This window comes from Chelmon rostratus, chromosome 15, assembly GCF_017976325.1.
Source record: "Chelmon rostratus isolate fCheRos1 chromosome 15, fCheRos1.pri, whole genome shotgun sequence".
NCBI lineage: Eukaryota > Metazoa > Chordata > Actinopteri > Chaetodontiformes > Chaetodontidae > Chelmon > Chelmon rostratus.
This window is the reverse complement of record NC_055672.1, coordinates 4,691,713-4,708,212: the sequence shown is the minus strand read 5'-3', so window position 1 is coordinate 4,708,212 and position 16,500 is coordinate 4,691,713. Positions and strand designations below refer to the sequence as shown.

General features: G+C 42.7%; 1 protein-coding gene across 3 annotated transcripts; it reads left to right on the top strand.

The window, feature by feature from the left end:
- The first annotated feature begins 675 nt into the window (after positions 1-675).
- Positions 676-16,470, top strand: capn3a (calpain 3a, (p94)). 3 transcript variants are annotated; one of them, XM_041953433.1, is made up of 22 exons: positions 676-1,536; positions 1,915-1,984; positions 2,859-2,977; positions 3,218-3,351; positions 4,168-4,336; positions 4,434-4,517; positions 4,705-4,799; positions 5,243-5,320; positions 5,485-5,645; positions 6,158-6,327; positions 6,488-6,499; positions 6,722-6,930; positions 9,091-9,127; positions 9,795-9,872; positions 10,038-10,095; positions 11,358-11,431; positions 11,759-11,827; positions 11,983-12,061; positions 13,145-13,261; positions 14,171-14,229; positions 15,468-15,514; positions 16,045-16,470. In XM_041953433.1, exons 1-21 carry the CDS (start codon positions 1,285-1,287, stop codon positions 15,492-15,494), a joined length of 2,151 nt encoding a protein of 716 aa, XP_041809367.1. In that variant the 5' UTR covers positions 676-1,284; the 3' UTR covers positions 15,495-15,514; positions 16,045-16,470. The 3 variants fall into 3 exon arrangements, with proteins under 3 accessions (XP_041809367.1, XP_041809366.1, XP_041809368.1); XM_041953432.1 differs by having other exon boundaries at positions 678-1,536; positions 15,468-16,470; XM_041953434.1 differs by having other exon boundaries at positions 685-1,536; positions 11,358-11,422; positions 15,468-16,470.
- The last annotated feature ends 30 nt before the right edge of the window (positions 16,471-16,500 follow it).

Genomic DNA, 16,500 nt, shown 5'->3' with positions numbered 1-16,500 from the left:
TTACTTATTTTTGCAGTGTGGTATAAGTACCTCTGCTTCAGTAAATGATCTGAATACTTCCTCCATCGCTGGTAACAAAGCATGTATTCATTGTGCTGTGTTGGTGCGATGTGTCACCTGACCTCCTCCTAACCCAGATGTTTGCTTTATGACGCAGGGGCTCTTAGAAAAGAGAGCGTTAGATGTTTAGCTTTGTAGCCGTCTGTGGCTGAATGTTTGATTCAGAATCGGCTTTATTGGTCTAACATGTGCGGACATACAAGGAACTTGACTCCGGTTTAATCATCGCACTGAATGTACATGCATAGAAAAAAAGACACAGAGGACAAAAAGACAAAAAAATAAAAAATACTGAACTATAAATTGAGTTGTGCAAAAATAAAGATTAGTTATAGCTACAGACTGCTTTATAGGAGGAAGAAAGAGGAAGACAACAGACAAAGAAGAAGTTTATAACCCCCCAAGAAAAATCCAGAGAAAAAGTGGCTTTTATAGACAGATTTTTGCAGGAGGCTGTTCCAGAGGACTCGACATGAGTGATGAAAGTGATCAAACCTCTGTGCAAATATTCTGTATTTTTTATGGTTTTTCTCCCAGGATGTCATTCACACCTGAAAGGAAAACCCACCTCATGTCAGACTGAACGCTCTGATTCGTTTACCGCTCTTTAAGACACGTTGATCCGCCGTGGACTCGCACAGTTTACACTGGCGCTCCGCTGGTGATCACCTATGCTGCGATTGAATTTGTACTTTTCGGACCAGAGCTAAAAATGGATGATACTCCTCTCGATAGCATTAGCCTGCTCTCGTTATGCTGAGACTGCTCAATGCTGAGCTCCATTGAGAATAGGTTTAAAGGGGTTGAATGCCTTCTGCTGAGGCAGGGCATCTACCGACCACTCTTTACATGCCCTCTGGCGCGGCCCGCTGGCCTTTGTGTCACCCAACAATGATGGCAGTGGAGCACCACAGCCAGGGAGAGATCATTGTTCAGTTCAGCCAATGGGAGCGCAACAAATAGACGTTTATGTGATGTGTGAGTTTCTGTGCATATGTGTGTGTGTGTGTATGTGCATGGTAATGCAAAGGTGAATGCATGTGGAGTCTTTCACACCAAGCTTTTGCATCTGCTCTGTGACGAAGGGGAGGGGGACGTCACACAAAGAGAGAGCCAATCAGACATTAGCTGTTTGGATTTATGCCAGGGTTTTTAGGCTTGTAAGACTTTGGTACAAGTGGCAAAAGCCAGTTTTTAAAAAAAAAAAAAGCCAGCTGAGACGAGATGCCCTATACACCGTCTGGCTTTTTCTGTGACCGGTTGATCCGGGAACGAGAGAGGAGAGACGGGGAAGGGTCTCTGAACAAGCCCCTCCGCTTCAACGGCCAGGACTTCAACCTCCTGAGACAGGAGTGCCTTCAGAGGAAGAGCCTGTTTGAGGATGACTCTTTCCCGGCCACTGTGGAGTCTTTGGGCTTCAAGGAGCTCGGACACAAGTCCAACAAGGTCAAGAACATCGTCTGGAAGAGGCCCAAGGTAGGAGGGGGTTTAGGCCGGGTTGGCACACGGAGAGGCACGTTGATGGCAAAGTTAAATAAAGAGGGGATGGATGACACATGTGGGAGGTGGGACGTTATTTTTCATACGCAGCAACATCAAACCTGCTCGGAAAACTAGCTGCAGCTGTGGGATTTTACCTGGAGATGCTGATGGGATCAAAATACTCGGTCCACGGATGACTATTGGCTCTAATGGATTCTTTAACACTTAACTGTAATTTTAATTTCAAGTTTGTCCTAGAGAGCTTTATAGTCTGTGCAGCGGACGACACCCTCAATCCTCAGATCAAAAATCAGATGTGACTCCGATTATTGCTCCTTTTCACTCTAAACTCTTGTTTATTGTTGTCTGCAGGAAATCTGTGAGAACCCTCAGTTCATTGTTGGAGGAGCCAGTAGGACAGACATCTGCCAGGGAGATCTCGGTAAATTTCGCCTCTTTTATCACTTCCGGCACAGCTGACACTGACAATTTCTACGTTTTGTGACAAAAAAGCTTCATTGGGAGGGATTTAAGTTGGATTTTCTTGCACCAAACTACAATGAAACAGTTGAGAAGGAAAGCTTCAATGATGTTTGCCTCTACAATTAACTAAAACCAGTCCCAGCTTAACGCTAATGAGTTGAAATAATAAGAGAAATCCACCTTAAACACTCTAATTGTTTCTGGGTATTGTTGAAACTCACTGACTGAAGCATAAATGCACAAGGCATGTTGGGTAAAAAGTGGTTACACGCATGCAGTGTGCAGGGCTGTGTAAGGCTGTACATACTGTACTGTATGGAGCCGCTCTCAGTGTATTCATAATTCAGTCCCATACTGCATTTAGGCAGGTTGGGGGGTAACAGGGTAGCAAATATCCCATCGATCCCCCACACACGGCCTCTCTGCCTGCAGCGGCCTCCCCATATTGTGCTTATTCTTTTGGAAGGGAATCCAACCAGCAGCACTTCTCATTGTTGTTCAGTTCAGACTGCAAATAAAGGGGACCACAGGGACAAAGGTCCTGGCAGACACTGTTAACCATTCCCTGTTGAAAAACTTACATTGTTTCCGGCGCAGGCAGCTGTCGCACACACCTGGACAATCAGAAAACACACACGTCAGCACTCGGCGGCGGTCTTTTCCTCCAGCAAAACAAAAATATGTTCAGCAGAGAAGTTCCTGTCGGTCTTTGCTGTTGTTGAGAGTGAAAACACAATGGCAGATGATGTGTGACTGAACATCTGCTCTGCTGCAGTGAAAGACATTCAGACTGCGTTCAGGTGAATTAAATGAGCTGATTTTCTCTGTTTGAGGCGACTGCTGGTTGCTGGCCGCCATCGCCTGTCTCACCTTGAATGAGAAGCTTCTGTACCGGGTTGTTCCCCAGGAGCAAAGCTTCTCAGAGGGATACGGCGGCATCTTCCACTTCCAGGTCAGAAACATCTCATTTCTCCGTGTATTCACACAGAGCTTCCATCCTAATATTCAGTCCTTCCTTTAGCATTTTATCCTCTTTAAAATCAAGTTTACTGAAGCAAACAAACCATCAGTAGATGTGCAACATTAAGTTCACCAGAGAGATGATCCAAGTTCTTTGATTCACGTGTTTAAAGTTTGTAGGAGTTGATATACTCGATCCTCAGTACTGTTTCTGCCTCCTTCTGGCCTTCAGTTCTGGCGCTATGGCGACTGGGTCGATGTCGTCATTGACGACCGTATCCCGACCTTCAACAACCAGCTGGTCTTCACGAAGTCCGCTGAGAGGAACGAGTTCTGGAGCGCCCTGCTGGAGAAGGCCTATGCCAAGTGAGTAGTGGGCTGTTTTATCCTGCAGGGGAGGATGCAGCAGCTTTTGTGGTGGACTCGTCTCTGAGCGTTCAGCTTCAGCTGGAAAACTGGGCTCAGCTCCCTCACAGAGCACTTTTTTGTTTTATTGGATTGTTTTATTGTGATTTCCCAATGTTTGTGTATCTACATAAAGTATATTGGCAGTTTTTACACTTTCCAAATATTATTTGCACAGTTTGTGAGTTGCAGTTTTGTGTCATCAGTCTTTGTCATGTAATACGTCCTTCTTGAGATACAAACACACCGCTGCTCAGGTTAGTGCTAAATAAGAGAAAGAAGATTAAAGATAACTTTATTTAACTTAATCACTTTGATTAAAAAGCAAAGCTAAGATAATAACACTGACTTATAATTAATAATAATAATAATAATTTGGCAACACTGTGCATTCATATTTGCAACATATTCACCATTAACTAGCTGCTTATTAGCATGCATATTAGCATGTTGCACAATACAAAGCACTTATTAATGCCTTATTCTGCATGACCACTTTCTTCAACTACTAGGCCATTAACTAAGTCTAACCTCCTAATTGCTGCTTATTGATTGCAAGTAAGGAAGTTGTTGTGCATGAACTACAATCTCTAATCTTAAGCCTTGATAGCCCCCCAGAATAAAGCATTAATAAGTAATTTATAATGACTAATACAGAGCCAATATGCTACTGAGGTAATGCTAATTAGAAGCTAGTTAATGGTGAATATGTGTATCTTAATATAAAGTATTATCTTGAATGGATGTGTCTCAATTAATTACTTGAACTCTCTCCAGGCTGCACGGCTCCTACGAGGCCCTGAAGGGTGGAAACACCACCGAGGCCATGGAGGATTTCACCGGGGGAGTCACTGAGTTCTACGAGATGAAGGAAGCTCCCAAAGAGCTCTATAAGATCATGAAGAAGGCTCTGGAGAGAGGCTCCCTCATGGGCTGCTCCATCGACGTGAGTCTATAGACATGTTTCTACAGCTGTGGTGCAGAGGCTGAGGATGATGAGGTTGTTTGTAAATGGGTGCAACATGTGTCCCGTGTATCTGCAGTCGCTGGTTCCTGCTCGCTTTGAGACTCGCACCGTGACGGGACTCGTGAAGGGTCACGCCTACTCCGTGACGGCAGTGGAGGAGGTAAAGCTGCTCCCTGACAACACAACAGTATTGAGTGTGATGTACGCAGCAAACGGCAAAACACTGTGACGATGCCAGAGTTAGTTTGGGGCCACGAATGTTCAAAGTTCAATTGTCCAAAACAGCAGATTCAGTCAAAGTTAAATGAGAGAATCTCCACTGTTCTCGGCTTTCATGTTTTCTACAGTGCAGACCGTCTCAGCACAAGGAAGCTAAGGTCCGTCTGGTGCGTCTCAGGAACCCGTGGGGTCAAGTGGAATGGAACGGTCCCTGGAGTGACAAGTGAGGAGTTTTTAGTCATCTTTACTCGTAATAAAGTCTTTTGTTTTTCTTGCTTTTCTATAGGGCTGCACCAAATACTTCAAACCTCATTCATACCTTTTGAAAACCTTTTCTTTTTGCATGTGTTCATTCTGTTTAAATCCAGTTTTCTACACAGTTGCAGCTAATTATTAAGATGCACTTTTATTATTAATGTCAAAATATTTGGATTAGATTTTGAATTAGATTCCAGTGGTGGCTGTGTATGATTGTGTGTTATTTAATCTGATGAATCATCAATAGAAGCTTTGAATGTAAATGACGTTTGGTACAGCCCTGCCTTTCTGTCACAGATGAGGTAGAGTTTGATAAAGGTACGGTTGTGACGTCTCAATGTTTATTCTTTGTGTTTATTACAATATTAACCTCAGTTCTTTGGCTGTTTTTCACCTCCTGTCGAACAGCTCTAAGGAGTGGGCCACGCTCTCTAAGGCTGAAAAGGAGAAGTTGCAGCACCAGAGTGCCGAAGATGGAGAGTTCTGGTATTTTTACAGTTTTATTTGAGCAGTGGAAAGTGGTCTGAAGTGACAGGACCTCGTGTTTAAACACTGAGGAACTGAAAGAGCTGTAAGCTGACTGGAAGTGTGCTCTGATGCTACATGCAGTGATACGAGCCAGGTGTCCGATCTCTCCTGTGCCCATCTAGGATGTCGTTCGAGGACTTCAAGAAGAACTACACCAAGATTGAGATCTGTAACCTCACCCCGGACGCCCTGGAGGACGACAAGATTCACAAGTGGACGGTTTCTGTGAACGAGGGTCGCTGGGTGAGGGGCTGCTCTGCCGGGGGCTGCAGGAACTACCCAGGTACCTCCGTCTCCAGGAGAACACAGAGTTCACTCCTTTCTTCAAAGGTTTAAACAAACAGACGAGCTTCATCACTCAGGGTGGTCTCAGCTTCCTGCTTTTTCGTCTGATCTGATGTATTTTTAGAAGGAATTTGCCTTGATATTGTAGTGCATAACTATAAACATAGTAAAAGAAAAGAAAAGCTTGATACTGTAAAAGTCAGGAATCATAAATATATAACACAAATCTACGGTAAAGAATGAGAAAATCTATTAAAAACACATGAAATATATCTGTTTTTATCAGAGTTTATATACTCTTTCTTCAAAAGAAGTCTGAAAATTCCTTTTAGCAGTTGCAGAAATCCGCTCTTTTCTGTCCATGAAAAATGACCAGACTAACACTGAAAGAGCCTGAATGTCTCTTTTTTAAACAGGCATGTTGTTTTGGATCACTGCTCTTTATGTCATCATGCATTGAGGATGATTTTTTTTAAAAACGTGTGAAAATCCTTGCTTGCTGCCTTGCAGACACTTTCTGGACCAACCCTCAGTACCGCCTGCGTCTGCTGGAGGAGGACGACGATCCCGAGGACAACGAGGTGGGCTGCACCTTCGTCGTGGCTCTGATGCAGAAGAACAGGCGGAAAGAGCGCAAGATGGGAGCCAACCTCTTCACCATCGGATTCGCCATCTACGAGGTTTCTTCCTCTTACTACTTTGACCTGCAGCGCCAAATTATGATGAGATAAATCATCTGTTTTTTAAACTGACATCTGTTCTAGTTCTGATGCACATATATATAATCACATGTTTCTGTCACTGTAGTACTTCACTGATATTGCCTCTGTCTCTCTACAGGTGCCAAAGGAGGTAAGGATGGATGCAACTCTCACAGTGGAGCAGCAGTTTGCAAGTTAATTACACTTTGTTTGGTTTCTAATATTTATCATCAACCCAGATACACATTAGCTTCTTGGACTGGACTAACCTTGTGTTTTTTATGTATATGAGTAGAAACTGTTTCCATTCAACATTTCCCACCCTCACCACTGTGCTGCCCCCCCCCCCCCCCCCCCCCCCCCCCTCTTCCAGATGCACGGGAACAAGCAGCACATGCAGAAGGACTTCTTCCTGTTCAGCTCCTCCAAGGCTCGTTGCAAGTCCTACATCAACCTGCGCGAGGTGACCCAGCGCTTCCGCCTGAGCCCCGGGGAGTACGTCATCGTTCCCTCCACGTACGAGCCGCACCAGGAGGGAGAGTTCATCCTGCGAGTGTTCTCTGAGAAGAGGAACACCTCAGAGTGAGTGGGTGAGGGTGGTCAGGGTGGTCAGGGTGGCCAGCAGGGGGCGAGCTGGGTAAGAGGAGGGTACGGGCACGTAGGTTTCCCCCTGTTAGAATAACACAGACAGAGTTAGATGGGTTTGTTAGTAGATGCTTATTTCATTCTGTGTTCTATGTGTCTTAGTAGGGCTGGGTATTAAAACACAACATGTATCAGAACCATGTTGGTTCTTAATATTTAGGCATGAGAGGATATTGAGAGGTTTAAAAATGCTTAAAATTTTGGTTTCACATTAAGATCAAGAGTAGAGCTGCAACAATAAATCAAGCAGTTGACAACTATTAAATTAATTGGCACCAATTTGATAATTAATTCATCTGAGTCATTTTTAAAGAAAAAATAGTCAAAATTATCTGATTCCAGCCTCTTAAGTGGAAATATTTTCAGTTTTTTTCACTCCTCTGTGACAGTAAACTGAATATCTAAGACATCTGAGGACGTCATCTTGAGCTTTGGCAAACACTGATTGACGTTTTTCACCACTTTCTGACATTTTATGGGCCAAACAGCTAATTAATTAATTAAGAAAATAATCAACCAATTAATCAACAGTGAAAATAATGGTTAGTTGCAGCCTTAATCAAGACGTTTAATGCATTTTTCCTCAGGACATAAATTGAAGATGATTATGTTGCAACATGATTTTTGACATTATTGATTAATCTGTCAGTTATTTTCTCAGATAATCCATTAGCTGTTATTTTCAGACAATATCATGATTTCCCAGTCGAAGGTGACGTCTTCAGACGTCTCATTTTGTCCAACCAACTGTTCAGAACGTAAAGATATTTGTTTTTCTGTCATGTTAGACCAAAAAAAGCAGCAGATCCCCACATCTGACATGGTGGGACCTAGTTCGGCATTTTTGCACCAAAATATTTGCCAATTCAATTTCTGCAGATCAACAAATTGGTTAATTGACTTGTTGTTCCAGTTTGTTTTCTTACATGAGCAAAAATACTTTCAGATCCAAACTGGCTCTTAGAGGAATCAAACTGAAACTGGTTTGAGCCGCACTGTTTTGATTCCTGTTTGGATCAGAACTGATTTAATTCTGTTCCTGATGAGGAGACGTTAGATGAGATTTGAAAAGAAACGTTCACCAGAGTACGAAAAAAAAAGTTTTTTGGACTTTTGTTCTGGATAGAAAAAAAAAGAAGGAAAACACAAGTCTCAGATGTAATTATGTAAAATATGAAATGTATATTTTGTCTGGCACTTTAATTATGTTACTGGACCCTAAAACAAACTTCAGATAAGGCCACTGTAGTTCCAACAATACCCAGCCCTACCTGTCAATATCTCAGCAGCAGGATCTATTTAGCTTAGAAAAAAACTAGTTTACTGGTGATTAGTGGGGGGTTTGTGTGCTTGTTAATGAGGGTGGGGTTGGGTGCTTGGTGGGTGGGACACGAACCACCAAGAACAAACCATTTTAACGGCGATTTGATTTGTAGAACTGGAAGAAATCGGCCCCAGTTCGAAGCTGTTATGGAATCTTTTTTAGGACAAGCGACTTCAGATTTGGGCACGCACCGGTAAACTTTCAAAATATTCAGTACTGCACGCTCAAGCCTCGACAAACATCCACCCCGTCCTCCGCCTGCTGCCCTGGAGGACCAGACGGCGTGCAGAGCCCCGCCTGCACCCTGATGGACCGGCACCTGTGGGATGGATGTGCACAGCAAACAGCTCACTGTGATGGGCTTTCATTTACCAGCATGGCTTAAAATGCAGCATGGGTCATTTGACAACAATATAATATCATACCTTTTAGCTTTAGCCTAAAACAAGAAGGGAGTGGGCTGTCACATAGAACTGTCAAACGCCTTCTGCAACCAAGACTGCCCAAAAAATCAAGAAAACAAACAGACAGGTGGTACTAAACTAACACATTTTATTCACAGCTTCATTAAGAGTTTTCGGGCTCATTTTGACCTTTTAGTTCGACGTGAGTATGGGACCTTTAGAAATGGTGTCATGAATGAATCAGAGATTTCAGACTTATTGAACAGTCTCACATCTGACGAGAAAGAGACGATCGGATGTTGTAAGTGCTCAGGCTTGTGGTCCAGATGAGATGTTGTTGTCACCAACTGTTTGTTCGTCTTCACCCAGGGAGATAGAGAACAGGATCGAGGCCGATCACCCAGTGGTAAGTGCTCCCAGAGGGGCCGACGTCCTGCTCTGCTTTTCCTCTTTTCCTTGAAGTGATTGAAGAGTCGCAGCGTGACACAACTCTGCTCTTCAGCTGCTTTAGCTCTCTGTTTTGCAGCAAGCGTGCAGCGTTCTGAGTTCATTAAAACATACACGAAAGCTGTTCCTTCAGGATGTTCACCATGCATCAGTAATCCTAATAATGCTGCATGATGTGCACAACACTTTATATTAAGGTACACATGTTCACTGTTAAATAGCTGCTTATTAGCATGCGTATTGGCTCTTTATTGATCATTATAAAGCTGTTATTAATGCCTTATTGTGGTGTTTAGGGTCATTAAGGGTCGCAGTTAGATCATTAAGATCATGATTCATGTACAACAGCTACTATCAATAAACAGTAATTTGGAGGTTAGTAAAATAAACTTTTATTTTATGCACTAGAAGTTGCAGAATAAGTCATTAATAAGTGTTTTATAATGACTGTATGAGCCTGTATGCATGCTAATAAGCAGCTAGTTAATGGTGAACATGTGAACCTTCCTAATGCATGAAGGTGGAAAAATGGGAGTTTTTTTCACATGTTTGATCTTCACATGTTTTTCCTTTCACATCTTCTCCCACGTAATCTCTTTCTGCTCTGTGGCTCCATGACGCTGCAGCCGGCGCCGGCCTCAGCGGGGGAAGAGAGCGAGGAGGACCAGCAGTTCAGGACTATTTTTCAGGAGATAGCCGGCGATGTGAGTACAGGGAGGAGGCTGAGTCGCAGATAGGAACGTAACCGTTGTGGCCCTGCTGCACTCGTTTGCCTTTTGTTTTAAATGTGTCTGAGAGAAAGTCACATTTTAATGGCTGTCTCGTCTCTTCTTCTACTGTCTCCTTCTCCGCTCTGGTCGCTCTCACAGGACATGGAAATCACAGCCAACGAACTGAAGAACGTTCTCAACAGAGTGATCACCAAACGTGAGTCCGTTATTTTAACTGTGCTGCAGTTTGTGTGCATCAGAAACCAGAGCAGAGCAGTTCATTCCTGCATTTATATCACATCATAGACCATGAAACAAAATTTAAAGCTCGAGACTGAGCGGCAGCCTAAACGTCCCCAACAAAAAGAAAATGACACAAAAAGGCTTTTGAGCAAACTGCTATCATCAGTGCTCCATAACATTAACAACAAACTGGTTATAAAGTCTGTCAGGATTAGCAACACAAAGAACTAAATGCAGGCTTCAACTGTTGGAGATGGAGGTCAACTAAATGCACTGAACCAATCCAGAGGCAGCAATCCCTTGGCAACAGACCAATCACAGGGCACCACTTGTTTCTCCTCACCTTCACACACTCACACCTGCTGCATGTGTCCATACTGCCGTACTATAAAAGATTTAGTCCCAACACGTATCATGTCAAATTACGGTCAATATATGATACCACATGTTTAAAACGATAGTTTTGATTGTACCAAAGCTATTTAAAAAAAAAAAAAAGCGATAAAAAACTGATCTACAATCAGATTTTCAACCTGAGGCTTCACAGATGAAACAACAGGGAGGAAGATCAGCTGGTCCTCAACTGTTTCTGTTAACATGGTGACTTTTTTTTAGTGCTGGTACAGACAGTGGTATCGAAAGAGGTTCTCGAGTATAGTTTCTTTACACTAGTCTTGTATCTTTTGCAGCATTGTGTCAAAGGCAGCATGCTAAAAATACCAGACGTCCTGCATCCGCTCACATTTTGCAGTGTGCAAGCCAGCATGCCTTTCTGACAATCCACCTATTTTTTCTTTTTATTTAAAACTTGGTGCTGCAGACTGCGATGGACGTATGAGCAGGAGGGTCAGGGTTCAGGCCACTACATTAAGACATAGTAGTGTGTCCCAGTTGTGTGCATGCTGTATGCAACAGTCAGTGCTTTGTAAGGGCAGCTGCAGCATTTACCAAACATGAAAAGAAAAAGATTTGGAACGCGGCCACACACTCTCAGCAGAGGTGGAGGAGAGGCAGCTTTCATATCACAAACCTGGACAAATGTAAGAAAATAAAACAGAGCAGTGATTTTCAGAGTCGCCTCGCTGATATTAGAGGTGATATTAGCTGCTGAGTTTGAGGAGACAGAGATTTTATTCCCAAACATTTCACAGGCTGCAAAGTGACTTTTGAAAGAATCTGTCCAATCAGCTCTCTACAGATGTAATACAGTCTTTCTGCCGTGTGTCCCCCCTGCAGATAAGGACCTGAACACAGAGGGCTTCAGCCTGGAGAGCTGCAGGAGCATGATTGCTCTGATGGACGTATCCTTTGTATCGAGTGCATCGGGCTGGCTGTGTTGTCTGTAGGAGGCACAACCTGCCGAGACCCGTGGCAGGGTCTGTGACGGACGCTCACGGGGCCAAGGCCTTGTTCCACCACGCGAACACGCCCGATGGTTCGGGATCAGACGTCTCGATTCGAGCGCGATTGGAGAACGCACTAAATTATGACGCAAAAGCAAACCTGCAGTCACTCTGTGGGAAAGCCGATGTTGAAATGTGACGCTGGAGGGATGCTTTGAACTGAAATGTCAGTCGTTTTCTGACTGGATTAACATGTTACAGGATTCTGTTCTGGTCTTAACTGCTTGTGTTCAGATGGACGGGACAGGTAGACTCAACCTTCAGGAGTTCAGACATCTGTGGAATAAGATCAAACAGTGGCAGGTGGGAATGCAGCGCTCTCATTTTAAATAACAGCTGTTTTCTTTTACACTTTGCAGCGTTTCCCTCCTTCATTCACTCGCAGCTGAGCTTCGTCTGTAAAGATGAACTCAGCCAGCAGGGCGATGTGCATCAAACTCACACGTGCTCTCTTTCAGGGAATCTTTAAGCACTATAACGCCGACCAGTCCGGCAGCATCAACAGTTACGAGATGAGGAACGCTGTCAATGATGCAGGTAGGAACTTTATGTTCATCCACATCAGAAAAACACTAAACATTTGCAGATATTTGGGTTTTTTTTCTGTGCAGGTTTTGAGATCTCTGTCTCTTAGATTTCTTGTGTTCTAATACAACAGAGGTGAATGGAGTTAGGGCTGCAACTGATGGTTAGTTTTATTGTTTTCTCAATTAATTGATTAGTTATTTGGTCTATAAAATGTCCATCAGTGTGTCCCAAAGCTCAAGAAAACGTCCTCAAATGTCTTGTTTTATCCACAACCCAAAAATATTCAGTTCACTGCCACAGAGGAGTGAAGAAACTGGAAAATATTCACATTTAAGAAGCTGGAATCACAGAATTTTGACAGTTTTTTTCTTAAAAAAAAGACCCAAAGTGATGAATCGATTATCAAAATGCTAAAATACTAATCACTCATTCAGCTCTAAATAGAATTCAGCTTGTCCTCAAAGCTTTAATACATGTGAAATATGTAGTTCAAAGCATTTACTGAGCATGTTCAGCAGCTGTTAGTACATGTACACACATAGAAAGAAATGCATGTTTTACATGGTTTGTTGACATTTTTATTGTTGTTTATAATGCTTAAATGTTGTTTTGTAGAGTTTATACCGTTTTAATTCAGGTTGCTGGTCCAAATGAATAACAAGCAGCTTTGAGAGATTGAATTTAAAGTGTTTCAGAGGCAGAAATCTGAAATCCTGAGCAGATAAAAGCAGATAAAAGTCTGAAGAGCCAGATCTCTGCAGTGAACTGATGCTTTATGGACGTTGTTTACAATATTCATATACTGAACAGTTGAAAAGTAGACTGGTACAGATTTTACAGATGTGATTAAAGCTGCTAAAACATGAGTTTGTAATTTGGACCATTTACGTTTTAACGAGCCAACATGTTTTTGTTTTTTTTTCTGATGAACCTCTGAAGGCTCGTTTATTTATTAGCTGTTACACAAATGAACTCATGCCTGAACCAGATTTTCTGGGTCATGATGTGAACGTGCTGTTTGAACTTACAGCCTGAACTCACCCTCTAAATCTTCTTGTCACTGTACAGTCATGTGTCTTGTGTCCCGCTCAGGCTTCCGTCTCAACAACCAGCTGTACGACATCATCACCATGCGCTACGCCAACGAGAACATGAACATCGACTTCGACAGCTTCATCAGCTGCCTGGTTCGGCTCGAAGCCATGTTCAGTAAGTCAGTGCCTCGCCGCCGCCGCTGCTGCCACTGTGTTAAAATACAGATAACACACTCTTTCCAGCCCTGCATCAGAGTTTTACTGTCACAAACTTCAGATTTTTCTACTGTTTTATCCATGAAGTATGCATTAGAGTTCAGTTTAAAGTGGTTTGGCAAGATTTTATACAAAAACACTCTGATCAGCTTTATTCACAAAGGGGGGCTGACACATCCCAGCTAACCTTCTGCAGTCAGTCTGTTTGCTCACATGAGGAGATTCTGGTGTCACAAAGACAGGAAAAAACAACCCTAAAAGGCCAAAACCCGAATGGGTCAGCAGGAAGTTGAGAAAGGAGCCTGTATTTTCTATTTTTGAACAGTTTCTTCGACAGCAGCTGCCATCAGAGGAAAATAAGATCACCTGAGTCTAGTCTAAGTGTTGGGATGAGTCCCCCGACCATCCTGAAGTTAATTCTAAACCAGGTTGTTAATCATGACTGTGTTGCCCCTGAACAGTACAATCCTGATTCCAAAAAAGTTGGGCATGATACCATCAACCTGTTTACCTGTGGAATGTTCCAAACAGGTGTTGTTGGAGCGCTCCACATCTTTCCTTTTTCCTTTTCCAGTCTTTTGTTGCATCTGTCCCAACTTGTTTGAAACGTGTCGCTGCATCAGATTCAGAATAAGCAGATATTTACAAAAATCAATGAAGTTGATGAGGTCAAACATTAAATATATTGTGTTTGTGCTGTTTTCAGTTGAGTTCATGTCAAAAAGGATTCACAAATGATCACATTCTGTTTCATTTGTTTCACACAGCGACCCAGCCGTTTAGGAATCAGGCTTGTAGTATTGTATTGTATGTATTGTAAGTGTGTTGTGTTGAATCAGAGATGCAGTGTGATGGTTCTTCTCTCCAGGGGCGTTCCAGGCCTTTGATCAGGATGGAGACGGTACAATCAGACTCAGTGTCCTGGAGGTAAGAGCTACGACGGCATGCTCGCTGTGATGATGTTCTTCCACTTGACAGACAGACAGACAGACCTCATCCCTGTAGAGCATCTAAATGAAGCATCAGGCTGCAGCTAAAGAAAGTTATTCTAAATAGCATGTGACTCAGTAAGCAGGTGGCTTTAATGTGACGCCACCATATCAAGTAAAAGTCCTGCATTTAAAACCTTACTTAAGTAGAAGTATGCATTATAAACAAAATTTACTTACAGTATGAAAAGTAAAAGTACTCATTCTGCAGTGTTTTTCTATTATACCTGATGTTTGTGGGTTCATGTCACTGCTGCATTAATGTGTCCATTTTACTGCTGTAGATGTTTCAGGTTGAACTACTTTACATACTGTTGGCTGGTTTGATCTACAGCGATGCATCATATTCTATGAGATCATCGTATGTTTGCAGCGTGGCTGTCCTGTGAGAACCTCGTATCTCCAAAAAGCTTCAGGAGCTCAGAAAAACAGCCTGTTTTCAGCTTTGTGACGATGCATTTTCCAGTTTTTAAAGAGTTTATTAAGCTGAAGAAGGAGAATTTTCTCAACTTCTAAAGGAAAATTTACAGTTTATCAGAAAAATCTAAAAAAAAAAAAAAAAAAAATCACCAAATTCGGAGACACGTGGTTTTCACTGGACAGGAAGAGAATATAAAATTATAGTCTGAAAATGAACAAGTAAAGTTTACAGTTGCATAAAATGGAAATACTCAAAGTACAAGTACCTTGAATTTGTACTTAAGTACAGCACTTTGACTGCAGGACGTTTTGAATGTTATTTAGATCGACTGAACCAAAAAACAACTCAAATAGTTGAAGATGGCCTTCACACCTACAGCGTGTAATGTGATGACTGGGGCCGGAGAAAAATCAACTTTCAATAACACAGATTTCATTTTTCTGACTTTTCTCTCATGTTTCCTGTTTTGTTTGTAATGCCGGGAAGTTTTACTTCTTCAGACATCTCATGCAACTCACAACAGGCACAAATGTGCACATCTGTAAAAATGAGAGCGGCTGATCGTCTTTTACTGGAATGTATAAATGATGTCACACTGAGGAAGACGAGCATAACATAAATTATCTTTAATGCTGAGTTAAAAAATGAATTGAATTCTTACTCTAATTTGAATCTTGAACATGATCTCCATGCACATTCAGTAAAACTGGCCCCCATGAAAACTCACTGATTCTTGTCCTCGTCTCCCTCTGCAGTGGCTCCAGTTGACCATGTACGCCTAGAAAGGCCCATCTTCTCCCAGGTGAGCTCCACTCCACACGAGGACCAGACCTGCCAGCCTTTACCTCAATATTCAGTGTGCCCGATCGATCGTCGTTAGCTCTCATCCACCTCACCTCCAACAACTCTGCTCTTTCTCCACCGGCGTGTCCGACATGCTTCTTCACTTCCTCTTCCTAGTTCCCTCTATTTAGCTCTCAGGACTTCTGAATTCCTTCTCTGCTCTCGTCCTTCCATCATCATTGAAATATCAGTCTCCTTTCAGCCATTAGCCTCTTTTTTTTTTTTTTTTTTAAAGAAACCCTTACGTAAAACACCTGTACGGTACTTTTCTCAGGCATCAAACACACATAACCTCTTTTTTCTGTCACAATACCTCACAGAGCTCCTTCTACCACCCCTTATGTTATCTTCTGTTATCACACTGAGCAGCAAGGGCGTTCTTCCTGTGTTCATCCCAGTGAACTGGGCTCTCTGGTGGACAGCCAATAAACTTGTGAATCACTCCTGCACCTGTTATATTTCTGATAATACAACCAACACTTTCTACAGGACTCCCAGGCCTCCCGAGCAAATATCACTCTGCCTCCACCCTGTTTTTAATCACTTATTTCTGTGAATAAAACTCTCCCGCTGGAATTTTTGTGGGCCTCAAGAATCAGTCACGTCACCCCGCCAGCGACCGTGCTGCTCCAGTCTGATGGATAGCGCTCCCTGGTGGACAAACTCAGGCTTCTTTTGTTCATCTCAGCTCTGCCAGTCTTTCAGCCCTTCATGTGGATGGATGAGATTCAAGAACAAAACCGTGGAGCTGACGAGTTTTTACTTCAACATCGACGTTCAAGGTTCGAATATGGCTTTGAAGGAATATGGCTGATGGGTTGGACTGCAGCTTTTTTGTGGGTTTTTCCTATTAAGGCTTTGGTCAAATGAGTGTACTGCATTTTTAACCATTTTAACCAAATAAATAAATGTGTAGTTCTTGGTTTGACTGCGTTACCAGTAGAT

Coding starts and splice junctions, on each gene's coding strand:
- capn3a (XM_041953433.1), top strand. CDS start 1,285: ATGCCCTATACACCGTCTGGCTTTTTCTGTGACCGGTTGATCCGGGAA. Junction 4,518..4,704: donor CCGTGACGGCAGTGGAGGAG/GTAAAGCTGCTC, acceptor TGTTTTCTACAG/TGCAGACCGTCTCAGCACAA. Junction 9,128..9,794: donor TCGAGGCCGATCACCCAGTG/GTAAGTGCTCCC, acceptor ATGACGCTGCAG/CCGGCGCCGGCCTCAGCGGG.